This window comes from Lethenteron reissneri, chromosome 56 (assembly GCF_015708825.2).
Source record: "Lethenteron reissneri isolate LAM-NWPU_2019-01 chromosome 56, ASM1570882v1, whole genome shotgun sequence".
Taxonomy (NCBI): Eukaryota; Metazoa; Chordata; class Hyperoartia; order Petromyzontiformes; family Petromyzontidae; genus Lethenteron; species Lethenteron reissneri.
Window position 1 is genome coordinate 1,530,331 of NC_083834.1, and position 14,800 is coordinate 1,545,130.

At 56.4% G+C, this 14,800-nt stretch overlaps 1 protein-coding gene across 1 annotated transcript in view; it reads left to right on the plus strand.

Moving 5' to 3' along the window:
• The first annotated feature begins 116 nt into the window (after positions 1-116).
• The window catches only part of LOC133357012 (ubiquitin carboxyl-terminal hydrolase 16-like), a 42,096-nt gene continuing 27,412 nt past the window's right edge, over positions 117-14,800 (plus strand). Inside the window, exon 1 of the mRNA XM_061574753.1 lies at positions 117-236. Within this exon, the coding sequence (XP_061430737.1) occupies positions 117-236 (120 nt within the window). The remainder of the gene's footprint in view (positions 237-14,800) is intronic.

The following is a 14,800-nucleotide window of genomic DNA, read 5'->3' on the forward strand; positions in this document are numbered from 1 at the left end:
GCTCAGTGTCTCTGTCACGTGCTCAGTGTCTCTGTCACGTGCCGGGTGTCTCTGTCACGTGCTCAGTGTCTCTGTCACGTGCTGGGTGTCTCTGTCACGTGCTGGGTGTCTGTCACATGCCGGGGTTTGCCCCCCCCCCCCCCCCCAGGTGTCCTCGCTTCAAGGGCTTCCAGCAGCAGGACAGCCAGGAGCTGCTGCGCTGCCTCCTCGACGGAGTCAAGGCCGAGGATGTCGCGGTCAGCGTCACACCACCTCGTCACCACCACCTCGTCACCACCACCTCGTCATCACCTCGTCACCACCACCACCACCTCGTCACACCACCTCGTCATCACCTCGTCACACCACCTCGTCACACCACCTCGTCATCACCTCGTCACACCACCTCGTCACACCACCTCGTCATCACCTCGTCACACCACCTCGTCACACCACCTCGTCATCACCTCGTCATCACCACCACCACCTCGTCACACCACCTCGTCATCACCTTGCCACCACCACCACCTCGTCACCACCACCACCTCGTCACCGCCACCTCGTCACCACCACCTCGCCACCACCTCGCCACCACCACCACCTTGTCACCACCACCACCTCGTTACCACCACCTCGCCACCACCACGCCACCACCACGCCACCACCATGCCACCACCATATCACCACCTCGTCACCACCACCACACCACCACCTCGTCACCACTACCTCGTCATCACCACCACCACCTCATCACCACCACCTCGTCACCACCACCTCGTCACCACCACCTCGTCATCACCTCGTCACCACCTCGTCAGGCACCGCTCCATTGTCACCTCGTCACCACCACCTCGCCACGCATCGCCCGTCAAGCCGAAAGCAGCCTTCTGTTTGGTCGAATCGAGGGGGGGGGTTAAACGGGCACGGCACAGGCTGGAGAAGAGATGTAGCTGATGCGGTACGGGAGGATGTGGAGGCTGAGGGCACTTGCCGATGTGGAGCAGGAGGCTCGTGAAGGACGCTGCTGCTGCTGCTGCTGTTGGGCAGTTGGAGGCAGTCGCCCTCCAACGGCAGCGGAGGGTAGAGGAGCGACGCTCGCAGCAACGAGCGGAGCGCTGAAACGCAGCAAGTTGGCACAATGAGGGGCACAGGTGGTGCATCTGCCAGTCATTTCAGCTCATGGCACCTGGGTATAGCCCGTGACCGACTTGTTGTGGACACTTCACGTGGCCTCAAAGTGCACCTAGCCTGGCACGAGTGCCGTGGTGGCGTCACTGTGACTTTGTGGGGAGTGGTGGCTGTTGTGTGGGTGAGTGAGTGAGTCGTTGAGTGATTGGCGGTTGATTGAGGGAGGGAGTGTGTGAGCGAGTCGTTGAATGTTTGGGCAAGCGAGACTGTGTGAGAGAGCGAGTGTGTTGTTGTTGACATGCAGTGTTAGGGTGAGTGAGTGAGACTTTGTGGGTGAGTGTGTTGTTGTTGTTGTTGACCCGCAGTGTTAGGGTGAGCGAGTGTGTCGCTGTGACCTGCGGTGTTAGGGTGAGCGAGTGTGGGTGAGCGAGTGCGTTGCTGTGACCTGCAGTGTTAGGGTGAGCGAGTGTGGGTGAGTGTGTTGTTGTTGACCTGCAGTGTTAGGGTGAGCGATTGTGGGTGAGTGTGTTGTTGTTGACCTGCAGTGTTAGGGTGAGCGAGTGTGGGTGAGTGTGTTACTGTGACCTGCAGTGTTAGGGTGAGCGAGTGTGGGTGAGTGTGTTGTTGTTGACCTGCAGTGTTAGGGTGAGTGAGTGTGGGTGAGTGTGTTGTTGTTGACCTGCAGTGTTCGGGTGAGCGAGTGTGTCGCCGTGACCTGCGGTGTGGCGGCGGTTGAACGCAGTTTGGTCGGGTGGAGGAATCAACGAGTCCATCGGGTCATTCATCTGGCGTGCACTTGCAGTTCGCTCGTCCGTCCATTGACTTTCCATCATTTGTGGTCATTCATGCGCCATGGGTCCACCAGGCCCCCCCCCCGCTCCCGGCCCCCCAGACCCCGTGTGGACCAGGCAGGTGCTGCTTCTGCCGTGGTCATCCCCCCCCCGTGCGGTGATGACGAGGCCGAGTGTGCGTGCGTCTGTCACGGTGCCTCGGCTGTGTGTGGACGCGGCGGCGGCGGCGATGAGATGGAGGCAGAGACGCAGGTCAGGGGCAACAAACGCTCATCGGGGGGGCGGCCGCCGCCAGGGCCGCTGTGGCGGCGAGCGGGCGAGGTGGGGGGTGGTGGGGGGTGGTGGGGAGCGTGACCCCAGCGCGCGAGCAGAATGGCTCTGCGTGGAGTCTCCATACGGGTCACCCGCAGGCTGTGAGCTCGCACGCGCACGGCACACAGCACGGCGCTGTCACACGCTTTCGCTCGGATACGCACGCGTTTTCACGCGCGCAAACGCACACGAAACGCACGCACGTACAGATGCATACAAAGACAAAGATCCCCCCCCCCCCCCGGTGTATCCTTTTAACGGACTGATTTTTGTTTAACACGTAGGCTTTCGTGAACCCAGAAAACCTCTCTTACGTTACCAAAGCGCCCACTTCCACCGCGTTGGCTCTGGTGTTGCCGATGCGGTGGAAGTGTGGTCGTCCTTGACTCGCAGACGCGGCGCGACACACTTGGAATGTTTGCAGCTCTCTCTGGTGGCAATAGGGGGAAGAGGGAGAAGGAGGCAGGGAGAAGGAGGGAGACGGAGGGTGGGAGCAAAGGTTTCTTGTCGCTTGACCAACGTCGTCTTCACCTCGTGGGCACAGACGATGGCGGCGCCGCCGCTGCGACCGCTCTCCCCTGGGCCAAACCCCTCTGGGTGTGAGAGTCACCGACACGGAGGGGGGGGGGGGGCGACCCTCGGCCTCAACCGGCTAGCGAGCGCCCCTTGTAGCGGAGACGGGGGGGTGGGGGGTGGGGGGGCCCTGATTCGACGGTGCCGGCTTCGTGCCCCGTGCCGTTGCTGCTGGGAGGCAGGAGTCGCTCTCCGGCACACGGCTGCTGAAGTGACGGCCTGGGGAGACGAGGTCGGCGTTTGTGACGGGTGTGAAGACAACCCGGACACCTCCGCGGTGCACGGCTCGTCTGTCCAGGACAGGGGCCAGAGAACGCAGCTCTCGGAACGGGAGGACGCCATGATGGGGGGGGGGGGGCGGAAGGTTTTCAAGATATGAGACAACTTGCCTTTGTCAGGAAAGTCCCTGGGCTCAAAGCAAGACTCGTGATGACGAGAGGGTGAGAGGAGAGTGAGAGGGGGAGCTCTTTCAAAGGATTTTCTCTCCCAAGTGAACAAGCCAGAAGTTGGCTTCACCTGGGAGACACCTTGAAGCAAACTCATCTCTGCCACTGCACCGAGTCCCCCGGAACAAATAGTAAGATGGGTACTGGGCAAAGCTCGGTAAGCCTTTCCATCCTAGGCCGCAGTGTTCCGGGCGAGGAGCAGGAGTCCAGGACCTTCCCCATCGGTCCCGCTGTGTCCATGCAGGTAGTGTAGTGAGTGAGCTGTGTCCATGCAGGTAGTGTAGTGAGTGTGCTGTGTCCATGCAGGTAGGGTAGTGAGTGTGCTGTGTCCATGCAGGTAGTGTAGTGAGTGAGCTGTGTCCATGCAGGTAGGGTAGTGAGTGAGCTGTGTCCATGCAGGTAGGGTAGTGAGCGTGCTGTGTCCATGCAGGTAGGGTAGTGAGTGTGCTGTGTCCATGCAGGTAGGGTAGTGAGTGTGCTGTGTCCATGCAGGTAGTGTAGTGAGCGTGCTGTGTCCATGCAGGTAGTGTAGTGAGCGTGCTGTGTCCATGCAGGTAGGGTAGTGAGTGTGCTGTGTCCATGCAGGTAGTGTAGTGAGCGTGCTGTGTCCATGCAGGTAGTGTAGTGAGCGTGCTGTGTCCATGCAGGTAGTGTAGTGAGTGTGCTGTGTCCATGCAGGTAGGGTAGTGAGTGTGCTGTGTCCATGCAGGTAGTGTAGTGAGTGTGCTGTGTCCATGCAGGTAGGGTAGTGAGTGTGCTGTGTCCATGCAGGTAGTGTAGTGAGTGTGCTGTGTCCATGCAGGTAGTGTAGTGAGTGTGCTGTGTCCATGCAGGTAGTGTAGTGAGTGTGCTGTGTCCATGCAGGTAGGGTAGTGAGTGTGCTGTGTCCATGCAGGTAGTGTAGTGAGCGTGCTGTGTCCATGCAGGTAGTGTAGTGAGTGTGCTGTGTCCATGCAGGTAGTGTAGTGAGTGTGCTGTGTCCATGCAGGTAGTGTAGTGAGTGTGCTGTGTCCATGCAGGTAGGGTAGTGAGTGTGCTGTGTCCATGCAGGTAGGGTAGTGAGTGTGCTGTGTCCATGCAGGTAGTGTAGTGAGTGTGCTGTGTCCATGCAGGTAGTGTAGTGGGTGTGCTGTGTCCATGCAGGTAGTGTAGTGAGCGTGATGTGTCCATGCAGGTAGTGTAGCGAGTGTGCTGTGTCCATGCAGGTAGTGTAGCGAGTGTGCTGTGTCCATGCAGGTAGTGTAGTGGGTGTGCTGTGTCCATGCAGGTAGTGTAGTGAGCGTGCTGTGTCCATGCAGGTAGTGTAGTGGGTGTGCTGTGTCCATGCAGGTAGTGTAGTGAGTGTGCTGTGTCCATGCAGGTAGTGTAGTGAGCGTGCTGTGTCCATGCAGGTAGTGTAGTGAGTGAGCTGTGTCCATGCAGGTAGTGTAGTGGGTGTGCTGTGTCCATGCAGGTAGTGTAGTGAGTGTGCTGTGTCCATGCAGGTAGTGTAGTGAGCGTGTTGTGTCCATGCAGGTAGTGTAGTGAGCGTGCTGTGTCCATGCAGGTAGTGTAGTGAGCGTGCTGTGTCCATGCAGGTAGAGTAGTGAGTGTGCTGTGTCCATGCAGGTAGTGTAGTGAGTGAGCTGTGTCCATGCAGGTAGTGTAGTGAGTGAGCTGTGTCCATGCAGGTAGGGTAGTGAGCGTGTTGTGTCCATGCAGGTAGTGTAGTGAGTGAGCTGTGTCCATGCAGGTAGTGTAGTGAGTGAGCTGTGTCCATGCAGGTAGGGTAGTGAGTGAGCTGTGTCCATGCAGGTAGGGTAGTGAGCGTGCTGTGTCCATGCAGGTAGTGTAGTGAGTGAGCTGTGTCCATGCAGGTAGGGTAGTGAGTGTGCTGTGTCCATGCAGGTAGGGTAGTGAGCGTGCTGTGTCCATGCAGGTAGTGTAGTGAGTGAGCTGTGTCCATGCAGGTAGTGTAGTGAGTGAGCTGTGTCCATGCAGGTAGTGTAGTGAGTGAGCTGTGTCCATGCAGGTAGGGTAGTGAGCGTGCTGTGTCCATGCAGGTAGTGTAGTGAGTGAGCTGTGTCCATGCAGGTAGGGTAGTGAGTGTGCTGTGTCCATGCAGGTAGTGTAGTGAGCGTGCTGTGTCCATGCAGGTAGGGTAGTGAGCGTGTTGTGTCCATGCAGGTAGTGTAGTGAGTGTGCTGTGTCCATGCAGGTAGTGTAGCGAGCGTGCTGTGTCCATGCAGGTAGTGTAGTGAGTGTGCTGTGTCCATGCAGGTAGTGTAGTGAGTGTGTTGTGTCCATGCAGGTAGTGTAGCGAGCGTGCTGTGTCCATGCAGGTAGTGTAGTGAGCGTGCTGTGTCCATGCAGGTAGTGTAGCGAGTGTGCTGTGTCCATGCAGGTAGTGTAGCGAGCGTGCTGTGTCCATGCAGGTAGTGTAGTGAGTGTGCTGTGTCCATGCAGGTAGTGTAGTGAGTGTGTTGTGTCCATGCAGGTAGTGTAGTGAGCGTGCTGTGTCCATGCAGGTAGTGTAGTGAGCGTGCTGTGTCCATGCAGGTAGTGTAGCGAGCGTGCTGTGTCCATGCAGGTAGTGTAGTGAGCGTGCTGTGTCCATGCAGGTAGTGTAGTGAGCGTGCTGTGTCCATGCAGGTAGTGTAGCGAGCGTGCTGTGTCCATGCAGGTAGTGTAGTGAGCGTGCTGTGTCCATGCAGGTAGTGTAGTGAGTGTGCTGTGTCCATGCAGGTAGTGTAGCGAGCGTGCTGTGTCCATGCAGGTAGTGTAGTGAGCGTGCTGTGTCCATGCAGGTAGTGTAGCGAGTGTGCTGTGTCCATGCAGGTAGTGTAGTGAGTGTGCTGTGTCCATGCAGGTAGTGTAGTGAGCGTGCTGTGTCCATGCAGGTAGTGTAGTGAGTGTGCTGTGTCCATGCAGGTAGTGTAGTGAGCGTGCTGTGTCCATGCAGGTAGTGTAGTGAGCGTGCTGTGTCCATGCAGGTAGTGTAGCGAGCGTGCTGTGTCCATGCAGGTAGTGTAGTGAGCGTGCTGTGTCCATGCAGGTAGTGTAGTGAGTGTGCTGTGTCCATGCAGGTAGTGTAGCGAGTGTGTTGTGTCCATGCAGGTAGTGTAGCGAGTGTGCTGTGTCCATGCAGGTAGTGTAGTGAGTGTGCTGTGTCCATGCAGGTAGTGTAGTGAGTGTGCTGTGTCCATGCAGGTAGTGTAGTGAGTGTGCTGTGTCCATGCAGGTAGTGTAGTGAGCGTGCTGTGTCCATGCAGGTAGTGTAGTGAGTGTGCTGTGTCCATGCAGGTAGTGTAGTGAGTGTGCTGTGTCCATGCAGGTAGTGTAGCGAGTGTGCTGTGTCCATGCAGGTAGTGTAGTGAGTGTGCTGTGTCCATGCAGGTAGTGTAGTGAGCGTGCTGTGTCCATGCAGGTAGTGTAGTGAGTGTGCTGTGTCCATGCAGGTAGTGTAGCGAGCGTGCTGTGTCCATGCAGGTAGTGTAGTGAGTGTGCTGTGTCCATGCAGGTAGTGTAGTGAGCGTGCTGTGTCCATGCAGGTAGTGTAGTGAGTGTGCTGTGTCCATGCAGGTAGTGTAGTGAGTGTGCTGTGTCCATGCAGGTAGTGTAGCGAGTGTGCTGTGTCCATGCAGGTAGTGTAGTGAGTGTGCTGTGTCCATGCAGGTAGTGTAGTGAGCGTGCTGTGTCCATGCAGGTAGTGTAGTGAGTGTGCTGTGTCCATGCAGGTAGTGTAGTGAGTGTGCTGTGTCCATGCAGGTAGTGTAGTGAGTGTGCTGTGTCCATGCAGGTAGTGTAGTGAGCGTGCTGTGTCCATGCAGGTAGTGTAGTGAGCGTGCTGTGTCCATGCAGGTAGTGTAGCGAGCGTGCTGTGTCCATGCAGGTAGTGTAGTGAGCGTGCTGTGTCCATGCAGGTAGTGTAGTGAGCGTGCTGTGTCCATGCAGGTAGTGTAGCGAGTGTGCTGTGTCCATGCAGGTAGTGTAGTGAGCGTGCTGTGTCCATGCAGGTAGTGTAGCGAGTGTGCTGTGTCCATGCAGGTAGTGTAGTGAGCGTGCTGTGTCCATGCAGGTAGTGTAGTGAGTGTGCTGTGTCCATGCAGGTAGTGTAGTGAGCGTGCTGTGTCCATGCAGGTAGGGTAGCGAGTGTGCTGTGTCCATGCAGGTAGTGTAGCGAGTGTGCTGTGTCCATGCAGGTAGGGTAGTGAGCGTGCTGTGTCCATGCAGGTAGGGTAGTGAGCGTGCTGTGTCCATGCAGGTAGTGTAGCGAGTGTGCTGTGTCCATGCAGGTAGGGTAGCGAGTGTGCTGTGTCCATGCAGGTAGTGTAGTGAGCGTGCTGTGTCCATGCAGGTAGGGTAGTGAGCGTGCTGTGTCCATGCAGGTAGTGTAGCGAGTGTGCTGTGTCCATGCAGGTAGTGTAGTGAGTGTGCTGTGTCCATGCAGGTAGTGTAGCGAGTGTGCTGTGTCCATGCAGGTAGTGTAGTGAGCGTGCTGTGTCCATGCAGGTAGTGTAGTGAGTGTGCTGTGTCCATGCAGGTAGTGTAGTGAGCGTGCTGTGTCCATGCAGGTAGGGTAGTGAGTGTGCTGTGTCCATGCAGGTAGTGTAGTGAGTGTGCTGTGTCCATGCAGGTAGTGTAGCGAGTGTGCTGTGTCCATGCAGGTAGTGTAGCGAGTGTGCTGTGTCCATGCAGGTAGTGTAGTGAGTGTGCTGTGTCCATGCAGGTAGTGTAGTGAGTGTGCTGTGTCCATGCAGGTAGGGTAGTGAGTGTGCTGTGTCCATGCAGGTAGGGTAGTGAGTGTGCTGTGTCCATGCAGGTAGTGTAGTGAGTGTGCTGTGTCCATGCAGGTAGAGTAGTGAGTGTGCTGTGTCCATGCAGGTAGTGTAGTGAGTGTGCTGTGTCCATGCAGGTAGTGTAGCGAGTTTGCTGTGTCCATGCAGGTAGTGTAGCGAGTGTGCTGTGTCCATGCAGGTAGTGTAGTGAGTGTGCTGTGTCCATGCAGGTAGTGTAGCGAGTGTGCTGTGTCCATGCAGGTAGTGTAGTGAGCGTGCTGTGTCCATGCAGGTAGTGTAGCGAGTGTGCTGTGTCCATGCAGGTAGTGTAGTGAGTGTGCTGTGTCCATGCAGGTAGTGTAGTGAGTGTGCTGTGTCCATGCAGGTAGTGTAGCGAGTGTGCTGTGTCCATGCAGGTAGTGTAGTGAGTGTGCTGTGTCCATGCAGGTAGTGTAGCGAGTGTGCTGTGTCCATGCAGGTAGTGTAGTGAGTGTGCTGTGTCCATGCAGGTAGTGTAGTGAGTGTGCTGTGTCCATGCAGGTAGTGTAGTGAGTGTGCTGTGTCCATGCAGGTAGTGTAGTGAGTGTGCTGTGTCCATGCAGGTAGTGTAGTGAGTGTGCTGTGTCCATGCAGGTAGTGTAGTGAGTGTGCTGTGTCCATGCAGGTAGTGTAGTGAGCGTGCTGTGTCCATGCAGGTAGTGTAGTGAGTGTGCTGTGTCCATGCAGGTAGTGTAGTGAGTGTGCTGTGTCCATGCAGGTAGTGTAGCGAGTGTGCTGTGTCCATGCAGGTAGTGTAGTGAGTGTGCTGTGTCCATGCAGGTAGTGTAGTGAGTGTGCTGTGTCCATGCAGGTAGTGTAGTGAGTGTGCTGTGTCCATGCAGGTAGTGTAGTGAGCGTGCTGTGTCCATGCAGGTAGTGTAGCGAGTGTGCTGTGTCCATGCAGGTAGTGTAGTGAGCTGTGCTGTGTCCATGCAGGTAGTGTAGCGAGCGTGCTGTGTCCATGCAGGTAGGGTAGTGAGCGTGCTGTGTCCATGCAGGTAGTGTAGTGAGCGTGCTGTGTCCATGCAGGTAGGGTAGTGAGTGTGCTGTGTCCATGCAGGTAGTGTAGTGAGTGTGCTGTGTCCATGCAGGTAGTGTAGTGAGTGTGCTGTGTCCATGCAGGTAGTGTAGTGAGCGTGCTGTGTCCATGCAGGTAGTGTAGTGAGTGTGCTGTGTCCATGCAGGTAGTGTAGTGAGTGTGCTGTGTCCATGCAGGTAGTGTAGTGAGTGTGCTGTGTCCATGCAGGTAGTGTAGTGAGTGTGCTGTGTCCATGCAGGTAGAGTAGTGAGTGTGCTGTGTCCATGCAGGTAGTGTAGTGAGCGTGCTGTGTCCATGCAGGTAGTGTAGTGAGTGTGCTGTGTCCATGCAGGTAGTGTAGTGAGTGTGCTGTGTCCATGCAGGTAGTGTAGTGAGCGTGCTGTGTCCATGCAGGTAGTGTAGTGAGTGTGCTGTGTCCATGCAGGTAGTGTAGTGAGTGTGCTGTGTCCATGCAGGTAGTGTAGTGAGCGTGCTGTGTCCATGCAGGTAGGGTAGTGAGTGTGCTGTGTCCATGCAGGTAGTGTAGTGAGTGTGCTGTGTCCATGCAGGTAGGGTAGTGAGTGTGCTGTGTCCATGCAGGTAGTGTAGTGAGTGTGCTGTGTCCATGCAGGTAGGGTAGTGAGTGTGCTGTGTCCATGCAGGTAGTGTAGTGAGTGTGCTGTGTCCATGCAGGTAGGGTAGTGAGTGTGCTGTGTCCATGCAGGTAGTGTAGTGAGTGTGCTGTGTCCATGCAGGTAGGGTAGTGAGCGTGCTGTGTCCATGCAGGTAGGGTAGTGAGTGTGCTGTGTCCATGCAGGTAGTGTAGTGAGTGTGCTGTGTCCATGCAGGTAGTGTAGTGAGTGTGCTGTGTCCATGCAGGTAGTGTAGTGAGCGTGCTGTGTCCATGCAGGTAGTGTAGTGAGTGTGCTGTGTCCATGCAGGTAGTGTAGTGAGTGTGCTGTGTCCATGCAGGTAGGGTAGTGAGCGTGCTGTGTCCATGCAGGTAGGGTAGTGAGCGTGCTGTGTCCATGCAGGTAGGGTAGCGAGTGTGCTGTGTCCATGCAGGTAGGGTAGTGAGTGTGCTGTGTCCATGCAGGTAGGGTAGTGAGCGTGCTGTGTCCATGCAGGTAGGGTAGTGAGCGTGCTGTGTCCATGCAGGTAGTGTAGCGAGTGTGCTGTGTCCATGCAGGTAGTGTAGTGAGTGTGCTGTGTCCATGCAGGTAGGGTAGTGAGCGTCCTGTGTCCATGCAGGTAGGGTAGTGAGTGTGCTGTGTCCATGCAGGTAGGGTAGTGAGCGTGCTGTGTCCATGCAGGTAGGGTAGTGAGTGTGCTGTGTCCATGCAGGTAGGGTAGTGAGCGTGCTGTGTCTATGCAGGTGAAGTACCCGTCGAGGACGCTTGACAACGGAGTTGAGGCACACGTATATTTATTTAACAAGTTGCCAGTACAGGACAGCCCTAGAGGGGGTAGCGGCCCCCTCACCCGTATAACTCAGGGAATACCCCTAGCTATCCATAGCCTATCCCCTGAGTCCTCCACTAAGAGCTAGGGGAGGCTGTCTGGCCCGACACTGGTAATCGGGCTCGGTACCCGGAGTCCCAGAGCACTGGCTCTGGTTCACGGGACCACGCCACTGGCTCGAGCCTGATCCCGTGGGGCCCTGATAAGGGCGGCGATCAGGGGGAGTCCAGGGCTCTAGCTACGACGTCTTCCGACTTCTTAGCTTAACTATAACATAACTGACTAAGCCCATATAACGACCCCTTTTTATACCCAACCCTCCTTGAGGGGTGGGGCCCCGGGGGATCGTAACGCCGAACCAGCCCCCCCCCAGGGTGTCTGGCTCGGACGTCGCAGAGGGCATCTCCCTGTGCACACACGTAGCCCCGCCCACTGTGTTTCTTTCCCATAGGCTGCCATGCATAACGGCCCTCTCTCCAACGTCCCTACATCACTCCCCCCCGCATAGCTCGCAGCCGTCCCGGCTGCAACAATTTCAACAAATGAATCTTTACCCCTTGACTCCCCCCGTGTGTGCCCCATTTTTTTTCCATTTAACAGAACGAGAATTAAACAACAACACTAACAATGCCCCTAAAGGGAGAACAAACCGACGCGCCCCCCCCCCCCGAATAAATACGAAATCCGTAGAGGCAAGATATGTACATTTCCCGGAACCCTCAGCGCACGCACAACACGCACACAAGACGCACACACACACACAGCCATAATACAACAACGCGCCAAGAGCGCCACACGAACGCAGCGTCCAGCAACAATAGCACACGAAAGTGTACCAGAAAACGCAAAAAAAATAAAAAATAAATTTTCTTCTTATTTTCGTTTCGTTTTCACTTCTTGTTCGCGTTCCAGTGTTTTTATAAGAGTCTGCGCATTTTAGCGCGCGTCCTTGCCGCAGGCCCGTCACAAGGGCCAACCTCAGATGGCGGACCATTCGGTGGCCGCTGTCCCATCCGAGGCGAGTCCGCAATTGGAGTGGCGGGACCCTCGGCATCCCCCGTGAGGGATGTGCGCGAGCCCGTCATTCCGGGAGAACCTGGGGGCGGGGCAACCGGCAAGACGTCAGGTGAGATCAACAGAGGCGGACCCTCCGGGTCGGTCGACCCCTCACATGCTTGGCCCTGCGCGTGTGGAGCAGAGTCCCGCACCGCAACGAAGGGTTTTAGTCTAGAGGGGTGAACGAACCACCGGCGCCTCCCCCACTTGATACGAACGCACTGCGGTCGCAAAACCTCGACCACCTCGACGGGGCCCCGCCATGGCCGTACCAGTTTCGAGGAGGTCGCAAGCGGTACCTGGGGACAGTGCAGCCATGCCCTGTCCCCTGGCTTCCACTGCAGCACGTGCGCGCGCGCAAGTCTGAGGCGCTCATTCGCCTTTTGGCGCCTGCGGGAATTGAGCATGGCAGCATCCCGCGCCTCAGTTAGCTTTTGAAGGTTAAATTTAACGTGCTCGTCCAATTTAATTTTACCTAGAGGCGCGGGGATCTGCAGCTGTGCCCGAACAGGTGGGTCATGTTCGCGACCATACATGAGAAAGAAGGGTGAAAATCCCGTGGCAGCATGGGGGGCCAATCGATATGCTGCCAGGACCCCTTGAATTTGCAAGTCCCAATTGGTCTGTGACTCCGAAACCAGGTGCGACAACATAGACGTGATGGTACGATGCAGACGCTCGACCATCCCGTCAGTTTGTGGGTGATAGGGAGAGGTACGAATCTTCTTTGTACCTAGGAGATCACAGACTTGTTTGAGGAGGTTCCCGGAAAAATTTTTACCCTGGTCGGTCAGCAGCCGCTCCGGAGCACCTTTGTCCATGACGTAGCCTTGGACAAAGGCGTCCACGATGGCTGCTGCCGACTGATTTGCCAGGGGCCAGGCCATAGGCCAGCGTGTGAAGTATTCGACCCCTGTTAGCAAATATCTATTGCCCCTAGGGGTGGCGGGAAACGGCCCCAGGATATCCAACGCTACGAGTTCGTTCACCCTGGAGACTGTGATGGACTGCAACGGCGGGTTCGACTCCCGAGCTGGTGGTTTGCGTTGCGCACACCGGGGGCATGCTGCCAGGAGATCCGTGACATCCCGTGTCATGCCCGGCCAAAAAAAATCCAGCTGGAGCGAGGCGAGGGTCTTTTGGGTACCCAGGTGGAGGAGGCGCTCATGAGCAGCCCACACCACCTTACCCCGTAACCCCGCAGGAACTACCAGCCGGTGACGGTGGGATTTACCGTCCCAATGCATGAGCAAGCCCGCGTGTATTTCCCAATTGTCGGCATCACCCGTCCCACACCCCCTCTCCCTGGCGCGACGACGCAGCGCGAGGAGGGAGGCGTCCTCCATCTGGAGGCGTCCCCACTCAATCACAGGCAACCCAAGCAGGGAATCCCTTCCCTGTTTCCCGATCTCATCGGGGAGCGATGTGTCAACATCGGCGGCGGCCGCCAGGACTGGAACCGTCATGTCCCCAGCTGGCTTGCAACGCCCCGACCCCAGGAGGCATGCGCATTCGGAGGTGGTTGGCATGCGCGACAGAGCGTCCGCATTTGTGTGGCGAATGCCCTTACGATAGGTGGTGTCAAAATCGAAATCCTGGAGGACCTCCAGCCATCGGGACAATTGTCCCGATGGCTGTTGAACCTTCAGGGCGTACTGCAGTGCCGCATGATCCGTACGGACAGTGAAATGCTGACCGTACAGATATGGGCGGTACTGTTGGATGAAGAAAACAATTGCCAACAGTTCTCTACGGGTGACACAATATTTTTGCTCCGCTGGAGACAACACCCGACTGCCGTACGCAACCACCCGTTCCACGCCATCAACCACCTGGGAAAGCACGCCTCCGATACCTGTGTTGCTCGCGTCGGTGTCGAGCAAAAACGGCCTCGAAAAATCGGGGTAAGTCAAAGGAGGAGCCTTCACCAATGCATCCCGAAGGGAGCAGAAAGCTACTTCCTCCTCCCGACCCCAGTGGAACCGAACCCCTTTTGATGTCAAAGCATGTAGGGGTTTGGCAATTGTAGCAAAATTAGCGACGAACCGTCGGTAATATGAAGCGAAGCCAATAAAACTCCTCACCTCCCCCACCGAGGTCGGAATTGGCCAGGAGCTGACACACTGCGTTTTGGCGGGATCGGTAGCAATACCCGAGCGCCCCACGATGTGCCCCAAATAACGCACTGACTCGCGAAACAAATAGCATTTTTGGGGCTTAAATTTCAAATTAGCAGCCCGCATCCTTTGGAAAACCGCCCGCAGCCTCTGGAGATGTTCGTCAAAGGTTCTTCCAAAAACAATTACGTCATCCAAATAAATCAGGCACGATTCCCATTGCAATCCAGCCAAAACCAATTCCATCAACCGCTGGAAGGTTGCCGGCGCTGAGTGTAAGCCCATCGGCAACCGGTTGAATTGGAACAGGCCGTGCGGTGTACGGAAAGCGGTTTTAGGCTTCGAATCATCGTCCAGAGGAAGCTGCCAGAATCCCGAAAGTAAATCTAGTGTGGAGAAGAATCGCGCTCCCGCCAAGGCGTCCAGCGATTCGTCCATCCGTGGGAGCGGGTATGCGTCGGCAACCGAAACCTTATTAAGGCGACGGAAATCTACGCAAAACCGCAACGAGCCATCCTGTTTCTTAACCAGGACAATCGGTGCTCCCCAAGGGCTGGTAGAGGGAGAGATAATGTCGGCGGCTAACATGTCATCGACAGCCGATTTGACATGGTCCTTTTCGGCGGGACTCAACCGAAAAGGATTTTGGCGAATAGGCGCGCTGTCACCCGTGTCAATATGGTGACGCAGCAGGTGAGTACAACCCAAATCGTATTTATTCCGACTGAAAACGTCGGAAAATTCCTTTAGCAGCGATCTAAGCCGTTGGCGCTCTAAATTGGACAGGTTCGTCGATCCCGCACAAAGCGCGTCGAGCCACCCTTCATCGCCGTCCGAATGCGGGTGCGTCCGAGCAGCAGTGTCAATGTGGTTCACGGCAGGTTCCCCGCAGGGCACCGGCGTCGCGTGAGCGAGCACAGTCCCTTGGGGAACCACTACTGTCTGCGACCCGACATTGAGGACCGCGATGAAGGGATCCTCGTCCCCCCTTACGATGGTCTGGGCCGGAATTAAATGAGGCCCATTAACCCCGGCCCTAGACGGCCCCAGCACAACACCCTGATCCCCAACACCCTTAGCGAAGGGCCTACGAAGTTTAAGAGGTACCAGCATTTGTGCCCCC